This window comes from Osmia bicornis, chromosome 7 (genome assembly GCF_907164935.1).
Source record: "Osmia bicornis bicornis chromosome 7, iOsmBic2.1, whole genome shotgun sequence".
Lineage (NCBI taxonomy): Eukaryota > Metazoa > Arthropoda > Insecta > Hymenoptera > Megachilidae > Osmia > Osmia bicornis.
This window is the reverse complement of record NC_060222.1, coordinates 10,249,914-10,261,801: the sequence shown is the minus strand read 5'-3', so window position 1 is coordinate 10,261,801 and position 11,888 is coordinate 10,249,914. Positions and strand designations below refer to the sequence as shown.

Genomic DNA, 11,888 nt, shown 5'->3' with positions numbered 1-11,888 from the left:
CTTTTTTGAAATTATATTTCTTTTTGTTACACATAACTAGTTTCAGATTCATTTTAGTTTAACACACTTCCTTCCTAACATTCACGCTAACCATCTTGACGAACTCAATCAATAGTTTCAGAATCTTATTATAAAATTAAACGATTCTTCTCTTTTTATTGTTCCGATCGTTAACGACCTAACATCGTTGAGCGCGATCGGGACTGGTGGCAGCGATAATACCGTTCTCAACCGCGTATTAATCAACCAAAGGAAAAGAGATAGTAATATAATTAAACTAATTTCCCTTCTTTTCTTTTTATATTTTTGTACGTCGCGCGCCGTATCACGCTCGCGACATAACATCCTCTTGCGGGATGTTACAGCCTTCCCCCTGTGTTAGTCTCTTGTCCTCAAGAGACTCTTTTGCTGTTGTTCGTCTTTTGGAGCAAATTTAACATGAACATTTCTCCTCTTCGTTCTTGTGGGAAGCGGCTAATCTGCCAAAATATCTGAGGATCCTTGCGTGTCTTCTTCTTGGATCCGTTTTGTTTAACTTTTTAAAAATCTTCCAATTTAATTCTGGAACATCGATGAGTTGGAGACTGTGTTGGAGTCTTTGGAGAATGTTCGGAATAATTAGTAAAATTATTGAATTAAGAAAAAGTATACTTATACCTCATTGAGTTGTTTTAAGGCTTTTCTTAAACGTTTTAACTGTTGGCGTTTGCCTGCACGTCGAACCATTTTTGCAGTTGAAAATTATTGAAAATAAATATGGCGTTCGCCTAGGTGGTGCTTTACGTCTTCTTTCTTTCTTTATCATTCTTTCTCTGTCTTTCCTCTTCTAGGAAAGACCATGACGGCGGTTAAGGGTTCTCATTGAATAAATGAACGTTTTTATAGAAAATAGAATTAAAGTTTATTATGTGTTTTTTTTTTTTTTTTTTTAATACATGTATAATAATGTTGGATATTCGTTACTGCCAGAAGAGGTCATGTAAATATATTACTTCGTGTTCTTCGGACGGAAAAAGTGTTCCTTGTTTGAAAACCTCTTTGTCGTCTTGGTCATGGCGGAGTGGAAATCGACATACTCCCAACAGCAGGATATACACCAGGTTTGTTGTATGCCATACTCTTTTATAATAAAATGATGGGTGCCTTGATGCACCCATTGTCCCCGTACTTCTGGACGTATACGTCTAGCGCAATTAAAACAAAGCCTTTTTGAAGTGGGGTGGAACATATTCTGAAAGGCTACACTGCAGTCTATTATGCAGAGAGCATCGATAGTTGTTGCCGGTGCACACATCTTCTTGTTTCTATAAATTATTATAATATTTAATATTTATTTTTCCTGAATTCTAATTATTTAATGCTTACTTTTCTCTACAATTCTTTCTTTCTTCACAATTCTCCTCTTTAACACTTTTTCTTTACTGTTGAAAAACTTTTCACTCCGCTTTACTCGGTGGTTGCTGTGCGTTTTGTACAGTGGCGTTCTTTTTGGAGTGCTTCCACTTGCTTCCAACGGTTTTTTGGATTTTCGTCGGTGCGCAAGCGCGTGTTCATGAACCTAGTGGATTTTTGCATCGATCTTCACGTTTGATCTATGATGTTGATTGGTAGATAGGCCCTCTTTAGCCTATCTTTATGAACGATTCGCTTTTTATTGGGTCCTATTGCCAATTATATGTTATTTGGTTCTATGTTTCGAAGTAGAGTGTATGGTCCAGTATACTCTTTTTCAAATTTGTTTCTTCTAGGCGGGTTTAATAGCATAACTTTTTCACCTGTTTCGTAGTTTATTGGTCGAATTTTTCTGTCGTAATAGTGTTTTTAATAATCAAAAAAAATGATTTCATGAAAAAAAAAATTGGACCTTCACGGGCGCGAACCTGCGACAAAAAAGTTTACAGCGGTTCCGCAGCCAGGACCTTACCCACTTATCCACCGTCGTCGTTGAGAAACTTTCTAATATTTTAGAAGATAAGCTGCGTAATTTTCAATTATTTACAATAACTTTACTCTCTCCATTCAGATCTTGCTCCATCCAACACAAAAATATAAAAAATCACATAATCCACTTGTATAATAATGTTAAATTGTGACCTTTCGGGAGTTCACTCTATAAACGGGGGGATGTCGTGAAATACAATTTTGTTGGGCGCCAGCCACTTATTGTGGCAACCGAAAACGAAAGGGGAAAAAGGGGTAATGGGGAATTCACAAAGGGAAGGGTTTTCGGGCACTTTCGTTCGTACAATTTCGCGGGGGAGCACGCAAGGAAGAGATAACTGGGGACAAGAAGGTACAGGGTCGGGACGGGTTCTCGCGGGGTCTCTGCGCGTTACGCGTAGTTTTGCAATAAACGATCAGGGGGTTTGAAACGAGAAGGAGTACGTTGCCAATACTCGGACAATATAATCGTTAGTAATATAAGGGCTCACCAAACTTCGCCCGTACCACGCACACAACTCTCAAAATCGCTTTACTATATCGATATCGCACTCTTTACAAAAATCTCGAAACTCTCTCTAAATGCTCTTTACGCAACGATAGCCTTAGGCTCATTACCGGCTCGTCGTCGCCGCTGCGATTTTGGGGCATTTTTGGGAGGGGATGGGGTTTTGGAAGAGGGCCTTTTTCGGCACGGGACTGATCGATTATCGATCTTCGATACACCGGTGATCGGGGTCGATGGGGCTGACGGACTTCCTGCAGTGACGGGTGGGCTGAGGTCTTCGGGCTCGGCGACAGATGGCTCTGGGTGAACGTTTGCGTCAATCTGGGCCGCTTCATCTTAGTTTCTGGAATCCCTTGGGAGTCCCATGTTGCTCCGATTGTTGGAGGGATGGGTCTGTCGCCGGCCTCGAAGCTCCTGGTGAGGGTGATCCTTGATGGTCTGTCCGTCGCCTCCACCGGCCCGACACCGGTGGGCGGGGGGAAAGGGGTCAGGTGAGGGAAGGGTTATGGGTTAGTTTTAGGTGGGCGCATGGGTGGGGGAAAGCGCAGCGATTGTAACGGGGGGGGGGGGGGGGGGGGGGGGGGGGGGGGGGGGGGGGGGCACGGGTGTCACCACGTTACAAAATATTTATAAATCGCACAATGCTTGTCTGTACTTTTAGGTTTTACCGAAAAAACCTCAGACTGGACAGCTCCATACCATCCATATGTGCTTCATGGATAACGTAAAATATGATTTGTGGTAGATTTAATTGTTATTAAATTATATGGAATAATATAAAAAGGAGTGCCTTTTTTTAGGGTATTGCGACTATACTTGTTTTATGCGAAAAACGAACGGCTACATTATATACTGCTATATGGCAAAAAATATTTAATCTAATTCCCGAATTGCCAAATAATATAAATTTTATAATGAGTGACTATGAAATAGCAGCTGTAAAAGCAGTGCGCAAATTTTTTCCTAATGCACATATACATGGCTGCTGGTTCCATTATTGTCAGGTATGTGGTACTATTTAAAGTTATATGTTATAATTTAATTACAATATGAAATTTCTCGTTGTATAGAAATTTACTTTTTTCTTATATGTGGCAGGCGGTTCTTCGAAAGTGGCGCAAGTTTGGTTTGACTAATGCACCTAATATCGTTGTGCGTATGACGATGTCTCTGCCTTTACTACCTGGAATAAAATTTCAGGAAGGCTTATTAATTACAGTATTGCCACGAAATAAGCAAGTGGCTCGGGACCGAACCGTTGCTTATTTCGAGGGAGGTAGCTATTCGGCTTGACTTTGTTCTCGAAACGGGACGATAGAGAACGCGAGAAACGAGTGAGAGATCCGAGGTAGCGGCAAATCATATAGTGATCGGCCGAGCAGCGATGTTATTTTTTGAACAAGGATAGAAAGCATTATATACATATATTCCATCCTTCTTCTACTAACCGATGTCACTGCTCAGTCGAGCGTGAAATTTATTACCCTAAACATCGGCTTCGCGCTTTCATGGACCTCTCACTCATTTCTCGTACCTCTCACTTTGCGGGCGACTTCAAACAAAGAAGAGGGGATAGCGACTTGCTTATTTCGAAGTCGAGACCACTTGCTTATTTCGAGGCAATACTGTATACAGCGAGAGGCAGATATTATATCAAACAATTTTCCTAATGTTCTTTTGTTTATGGCCTATATGCGAACTAATTGGTTAAAAATGGCATCGCGTGTTAGCGTGCACAATTGTCCAGTGCGTACTAATAATATTGCAGAATCTTTCCATAATATCGCAGCTTTAAAATTAGGAAAACAAAATATAAACGTTTGGACAATTTTGGGTATAGTATTTTTTAATTTTCATTATTTACATATAAAATACATATCTAATTAAGTACGATGAATCAATTTATTATTTAATGTCTGTATTAACGTTACATTTTGTATTAATCAAATCATTGAACAATATTTAGTAAATTGTTAATAAATTTTAGAGAAAGTAAGCGACCGGCTAATTGATCAAGAACTTGATTTGAATCGATTACGAAATGGTATAGCATGTAGAAGACCACGTACTTATGCTAATATTAATCGTAGGAAAAAAATAATAAAAGCTCAAGCCGAATATGATACTGAAAGGTTTGTCTTTCTAATAATTATAATTATTTGTATTATTTATGCATATTTTGAATCTTGATTTACATAATTTTGTAGATTAACTTTAGAAGAGTTTTTACGTATTTTCAATTATGAAGACACAATTTTCCAAAGTAATAAAATTGGTACTTTGGCAGGTATGTAAAATTACTTCGTCGCGAAAAGATCCTTAAAGATATCGTAAAAATAAAAATATTTTTTGTACAGATGAGAATATTGATGATGAAATTGCAGATGCCAATTATTTTGCTAAAACGACTAATAGTCCAATGGAAGAAGGTAAATAAATTTATCTTATTATATAGTAAGTACTACCAATAATTATAAATATGATATTCTATTAAAAATAAAATAGAATGGATGCATAGGTGAAGAAGTAGAAGAACCTTACCTAATACGACTTCGATATCGTCGGATTCCTCGAAAGCCGAAGACAGGAAAGCATCAGGTTATCTTTACACGTCATTTTTGAATTAGAAATTATGCAATTCTGTGAAGCAAGCTACTTTCTTCAAAATAGTTCTTTTGGAATAGATAAAAAATAATTCACAATATTACTTCAGAGGTCCGCCTTGTTACGTGCGGCGCGCGCGCGTGTGATTCTGACGCTACTGTGTGGAAGTGTCAGCTGATGTATGAGTGTAAGAGTATGAAATGTGGTAGTGTGTTAGTCGAGCAATGCAACTATCGATAACGTAACGCGCGTGTGACGCCGTAAAGCCGGAAAATTTATTAAATATTTGTGAGTTCGGAGATACGCTAGTCCCATACGGGCCCTTTCATCAGATCGCTAATATAATAGGATTTATGAAGGAGGCTAATAAAAGGTTATGTCAAAGAAAATTAGATTTGATTAAAATGAATGAAATGGTATATTATAAAATAAAAATGTTAAAATATAATGGAATACATATAATATTGAAAGGTATAAAAAATATATAAAATATTGGAATGTGAAGAGTATATAAAATATTGAAATATTATGAAGTATATAAAATATTGAAATATAATAATAATAGGTGTAAAATATTAAAATATAATGAAATATAATAATGCGATTAAATATAAGAAAATGCAGATTTAACTCATGAACAATTTAGATTTGAGATACACAATTATTGGCCGGAAATAGACAAATACATGTGATGAATTACAATTTAGAATTAGGAATTTCCAATTGAAGAAGGCTCTTACAATCAAAATTGACTACGTCAATTTTGACTGCTGGAAATTCCTCGATAAAATATTCATAAAACAACCGGAAGAGTAATGGAAACGACTCACCGGATTATGGGGAAAAATTCCGTATAATGATCCAAATTCTATTGCTGCTGTTTTCTAGTCGTCAGATTTCTGGAGGAAGGAGAGTAGAACACACACCCTGAACTGTTGCACCGATACACAATTTTGACGCGTGAACTACTGCGAAGTCTATTAAACTAAAACTACGTAAATGTATGTATTTATAAAGAAATAAAATAAAATTGAAGAATAAAAATAATGAATAAAATAATAATCGGAATAAACGAAAAATAAAATGAATACACGAAGATAGAGTCTTTTGCCCTATTTGCTACTTTCGAACAACTTAGAACAAAACTCGTCTCTGAACCACTTCGCGGACCCGCCGACACGCTGCTCGCGATTGTACGTCGAAGAGTGTCTGCACCTCTCGGAGAAGACCAGAGCGGGCCTCGTCCGAAATTGTTTAAATTGCGTTGTTGTGCGTCTAACGAATTAGGCGCGGTGTCGATGCGTAAGAGGCGGGATTAGCTTATCGGTGGTGCAGTAGGGATATATGCGTTACTCTCTCTGTTTCAATCTTTCTCTTTCTAATTCGCGAATATTCCTTTACTCTTCCTGTAATACTAAAGATTTCGTTATTCATTAAAATATAATAAATTTTACAAAATTGTTTTGATCTTAACGTTATAGGAAGGAAACATGCTTTTCAAAATCATTACAGATTACTGAATTTGAACGAATGCTAAATAAAAATTTAAATTCGCAACTTGGACTGACCGGCGTGGTGGAAATACAATATTAAAGTGTTTAGTGAATTAGTAGAAAATTCGGATTATTATAATGTATGTATAAGGAATTTCGATCATCTTCGCAGAACCGATAAGGAACGTTCTAGAGTGGTCAAGATTATCGGACCACACGAATGATGTTTCGGGTTTACATCCGGCGATACTCAGTACCAAGGACAATACGTGATTTTGAGTCGTGGGACCACGCTGATTTCGAGGAAGGAATTTGTTACGCTAACGATCGGAATTATGTCTGGAAAAGATAGACTATCTCGAAATATCAAAGATCATTTTGCGATCAATCAGGGAAGGTCCAGAACGCAAAACAAGCTATCAATGTTCATGGTTTCCGTTCGCACCTCCAACCAAGGTCAAGGGTACGACGAATCAAGATGATGGAAGCAGGCCCATCAAAAAGGACAGAAAGGGGGGGGGGGGCAAACATGGCTTTCGCCTTGACAACAAATCCCAAAATGAAGGAGACCACTTTCGAGAAGGCGGAGAGGGGGGAACAGACATGGCCTTCGCCTAGACAGGACTCGAATTGACAGGACACCAGTAAATACTGAGGACAATTCAATGATGGTGATGTTAACGATACCGCCAGCTAATGCGGAGGACAATTCAATGATGGTGGGGGGGGGGGGAACACAAGGTGAATGTGTAAAAATTTCTGTTCGGAACGTAACAGCCTTTAGCAAAATTCGCTAGTTTTGTAACGGGCGTGAAAAATTGCAACGCAAAATGTCGGAAGAACTTTTTATTACATATTCCACTCATCGGTCCGCAATCTGTAACTGCCAAAACCTGAAGCTTCGCCAAACTTTCTTTGGTTTCTCACACACGCATGTATTATACACACTCTTACGACTCTCACGCATCACACGACGTACGCACCCTTACAGTTTCGATTATTTCAAACTGTTCACGATCCTTTCAGAATGCAGAGAAAAGGAACTACCGGTTCTCGCATATTTTACAAATAAAGAGCAGGACGAAACTATAGACGTCGATATTCAGTGCGCAAACACAAATGCTCGTCAAATATTTGAAGAAAATGACATCTATGAATCCCAGCAGCATATTGTAGAATGCAGAACGGAAAATAGACAAAATGCACAAAATTTTAACGATGAAATTGACATCATTAACACTGATGGTAATTTATTGAAATTTATACAGGATATGTTCCAAAAAGGTGATAAAAGTCGAACTCCTTGTACGAAAACAAATTGAAAATTCATTTACTATTTTGCAATCCATGGCATCATTTTCGAGATACTTGCAATTGGAAATTGGGTAGGCATTTGAGTTCCGACGCGCACAGTTCTAACCGACTTTTTGTTGACCAGGACTTCGTACTCGAGGGCGCGTGTAAAGCGTTCACACACAGATAGCCAGGATTTTTGCACCAACTATCTTATACGAAAGTATGCACCAGTTTCAGAACCGAACTCGTGCGAATTTTTTGTGGACAGTGGTTTCGTATTGAACTTGAGTTTGGTTTTGAAACAGTTGCATACTTTCGTATAAGATAGTTGCTGCCAAAAGCCTTGCTATGTGTACGTGGACGCTTTACACGCGCTTCCGCGTGCAACAAGAGGCCTAGGCCAACAAAAAGTCGGTTCGAGTTGGGTGCGTCGGAAGTCAAATACTTAATTTTCAAATCATATTATAACGCAGAAACATGTCCGTGAGTGACGCTGAGACGTTGTACGCATGCTCGAAAACAAGGCAGAAAAATATTATATGTGTACTCTTACAATGATAGTATAGTAAAACCCTTATTAAGGGACACTTTTTAAGGAATATATAAAAACTAATTACGTCATCATTGTGGATGCTTCGACTACTTTTTCTCTGATTACTTTCTTTGTAAAAATTTACTGCGCATGTCTATCTCTTACGGTTTAGGACTGCGCAGGGGGTCAAGGTTTTCATGAGATAATCGCGGATCCTGCGCAACAAATTTTCCAACAAATCAAATTGATGCATTTTTACAACACAATGTAGTTTACAACGAAGTTTTTAATAAAAAGTTTCATTTGGTTTAATATCATGGAATTGCAGCTTGGGGTGGATGGTGGGCAAAGTCAAATTTATATTTTAACTAATTAATTCCCCGTGCAGAGCACGAGGCGTTCCACTAGTACATATAATCTAGAAAACAAATCTACGGGCTATCGAAGCTTTCGCATGAAGAGTTCAGACTTTCCATTTTTGTGGGACACTTTGTATATACGTACTGATATATTACACAACATTAATCGAACTAATTTTTTTTAAGGTGATGCTGTCATTTATGAGATGCTTGACGACAGTTTTTGGAAATATAAAGGAGAACGTGAAAACAATAATGATGATGAAAAAGGGAGTACTAGTGACCATGCAAAAGGATACTGCATAATGTGTTTTAATAATAAACCAACAGAAGTTCTTGTGCCATGTGGTCATCTTGCTTTATGTGTACCGTGTATCAAACGATGTGGTTGCAAACACTGTCCTATATGCGACGTTAACGTTACGACGCATATGACACTTCGTAAACAATGAATATAAATATTCTTATTTAAAACTGCTAAATAACTTTGTCTTGATAGTGTAACGTGGTGACACCTGTGCCCCCCGTTACAATCGCTGCGCTTCTCCCACCTCACATCCCACCTAAAAATGACCCTTAACCCTTCCAACACCTTACCCCTTTCCCCTGCCCACCGGTGTCGGGCCGATGGAGGCGACGGAAAGGAGGCAACAAGGATCACCCACAAAAAGGAGCTCCGAGGCCGGCAACAGATCTTCAACCCTTCCAGAAAGGAAAAGCAACGCGGGACTTCGGAAAAATAGACGAAGCGGCCCAGAAGCTGATACAAACGTCCACCCGGAGCCATCTGTCGCCGAGCCCGAAGACCTCAGCCCACCCGCCACAGCAGGAGATCCGCCGGCCCCATCGACCCCGAACACCACTTCGACGACAAATGTATGTCGATGACATCTTCGCAGTTGCGGACACCTTGGACGATGTCATGCGTTGTAGAAATCAGTTGATAGATCTCCTAGCATTAGCCAGGATGTCATTGGGCAAATGGTCGGCCAACTCCACTGAACTGCTGTCAGGCGTGACGGGCCACACTGAAGCTGTCAGGATTAATTTAGAGGAGACCGTCTCCACACTAGGCGTAAGCTGGATTCCAGCATCGGACTCGTTCGTTTTTGCAATTTCCCTACCGGCGTCATTTCCGGTAATAACCAAACGAGCTATTTTATCTGAGGTCGCGAAGTTGTTTGACCCACTAGGTTGGTTGTCGCCAATAACTATCGTTGCCAAGATCTTGTTGCAAGATCTGTGGCTAAATGAATTTGACTGGGATACTCCTCCCACATGAGAGCTTTTGAATTATTGGACAAGTTTTCGCTCGTCCCTGAGTGATGTCCCTCAGATAAAGATACCTCGTTGGACCGGAATATTAAGCACGAATCCATGGATGCTCCATGGTTTTAGCGATGCGTCGAAACGCTGATTTGATTATGTCGAAAACCAAGGCCGCTCCTATCAAAGTGGAAAGCCTACCTCGCTTGGAACTCTGTGAGGCCGTCTTATTAGTTCGATTAGCTAAACATATTTTCTCCGGTCTGGCCTATGCGCCTATATCAGTCTACTTTTGGACGGATTCGAAGGTAGTATTAGATTGGTTACGTGGACACCTATCAAAATGGCCCACGTTTGTCGCCAACAGAGTCAGCGAGATTAGGACCCACTTTGATAATGTCGTGTGGAGACACGTTAGGTCTTCTGATAACCTTCGGACGAAGCGAGTCGCGGGACCTCGCCTTCACATCTTGCGTGCTCGCGATTGTGGTGGCACGGCCCACCTTGGCTTCTACACGGAGAAGAAATCTAGCCCAGCGTCTGAGGCATCGAGTGCCGCGCTCGCGTTCACGGCGGTCGTTACCGCAAACCAATCTCGTAATGATAAGGATTCTTCGTTCTTGATGTATCTTTACAGATTTTCGTCTTTTTCTAAATTACTACGAGTATTATCCTTATGTTGTAGATTTAGTTTCAATTGTAAACTTGATAAACACTGTCGTTCAGTAGGTTGGATTACTGCCACAGAGTGGCAAGCAGCTCGTAATGGGCTATTTCACGCTGTCCAGAAGCACTACTTCACGGAAGAGTTTCGAAGATTGAACTCATCGGAGCCGCTGCCGCCGTCTAGTCCGCTTCTTCGTTTGACGCCCTTCATCTGCTCTCGAGGATTTCTGCTGGTGGGTGGACGTCTACAGAATGCAGCCCTCAGCTACGAGGAGACACATCCCGTCATTTTGCCGGGTCGATGCCCACTTGTTCGGCTCTTAGTGGAGCACGCTCATCAGATGACCCTCCATGGAGGAGTCCAGCTCATGCAGAGCTATCTTGCTCGTTTCGCCTGGATTTTGCAAGGCAAAAGAATTATCCAAGGCGTTTTTCGAAGATGCGTAACATGCACCCGTCATGCTGAAAAATCGTTATCCCAGCATATGGCACCGCTGCCTACATATCGTCTGACGCCCCAGCGTCCTTTCGCACTGACTGGAGTGGATTTCGCTGGACCTTTCACGATCAAGTTCTCGAAAGGTAGAGGCGCCAAGACCACTAAAGGCTACATTGCCATTTTTGTTTGTATGGTCATAAAAGGCGTACATTTGGAAGCCGTCTCTGACTTGACCACCGAGGCCTTCCTCGCTGCATACAGCCGCTTAATCGCTCGTCGAGGACTTTGCTCTCGAATTTTCTCGGATAACGGCTGAAACTTCAAGGGGGCCTCCGCCTAGATTACGAAGCTCTTCACGGCCACTTTCAATATGGCCGGTGAAATCTCTGCCGCCCTAGCAGAACAGGGAACCACGTGGAGCTTTATTCCACCCCGTGCCCCACATTTTGGTGGGCTTTGGGAGGCAGCGGTTCGCAGCTTCATGTTCCACTTCTACCGAATCATTGGAGAGACTCAGCTTACCTACGAGGAGATGTCAACCCTGGCTGCCAAAATCGAGGCATGCCTGAATTCGAGGCCTCTTTGTGCCGCCAGTTCGTCCGCTACGGATGCAGTCGCCCTTACACCGGGGCATTTCCTTACGGGTTCTTCATTGTTGGCCCTTCCAGAACCATGTTCAGACGTGGAGCAGAAGATAAGCACCGCTAATCGCTGGCGTATGCTCAACGACATGTGCAACACTTTTTGGCGTAGGTGGCAGCGAGAACTCGTGCACCAACTCTAG

General features: G+C 40.9%; 2 protein-coding genes across 2 annotated transcripts; both read left to right on the top strand.

The window, feature by feature from the left end:
• The first annotated feature begins 4,131 nt into the window (after positions 1–4,131).
• On the top strand, positions 4,132–7,656 carry LOC123988005. The gene is made up of 6 exons (XM_046286598.1): positions 4,132–4,283; positions 4,437–4,581; positions 4,657–4,736; positions 4,807–4,878; positions 4,968–5,047; positions 7,573–7,656. The coding sequence occupies exons 1-6, from the start codon at positions 4,133–4,135 to the stop codon at positions 7,636–7,638; spliced, it is 594 nt and encodes a 197-aa protein (XP_046142554.1). The 5' UTR covers position 4,132; the 3' UTR covers positions 7,639–7,656.
• A 3,818-nt stretch (positions 7,657–11,474) lies between these two features.
• LOC114881731 lies at positions 11,475–11,888 on the top strand. Its single transcript, XM_029198581.1, has one exon. The coding sequence runs from the start codon at positions 11,475–11,477 to the stop codon at positions 11,886–11,888; it is 414 nt and encodes a 137-aa protein (XP_029054414.1).

Coding starts and splice junctions, on each gene's coding strand:
- LOC123988005 (XM_046286598.1), top strand. CDS start 4,133: ATGGCCTATATGCGAACTAATTGGTTAAAAATGGCATCGCGTGTTAGC. Junction 4,582..4,656: donor GCCGAATATGATACTGAAAG/GTTTGTCTTTCT, acceptor ATAATTTTGTAG/ATTAACTTTAGAAGAGTTTT. Junction 4,737..4,806: donor TAAAATTGGTACTTTGGCAG/GTATGTAAAATT, acceptor TTTTTTGTACAG/ATGAGAATATTGATGATGAA.
- LOC114881731 (XM_029198581.1), top strand. CDS start 11,475: ATGGCCGGTGAAATCTCTGCCGCCCTAGCAGAACAGGGAACCACGTGG.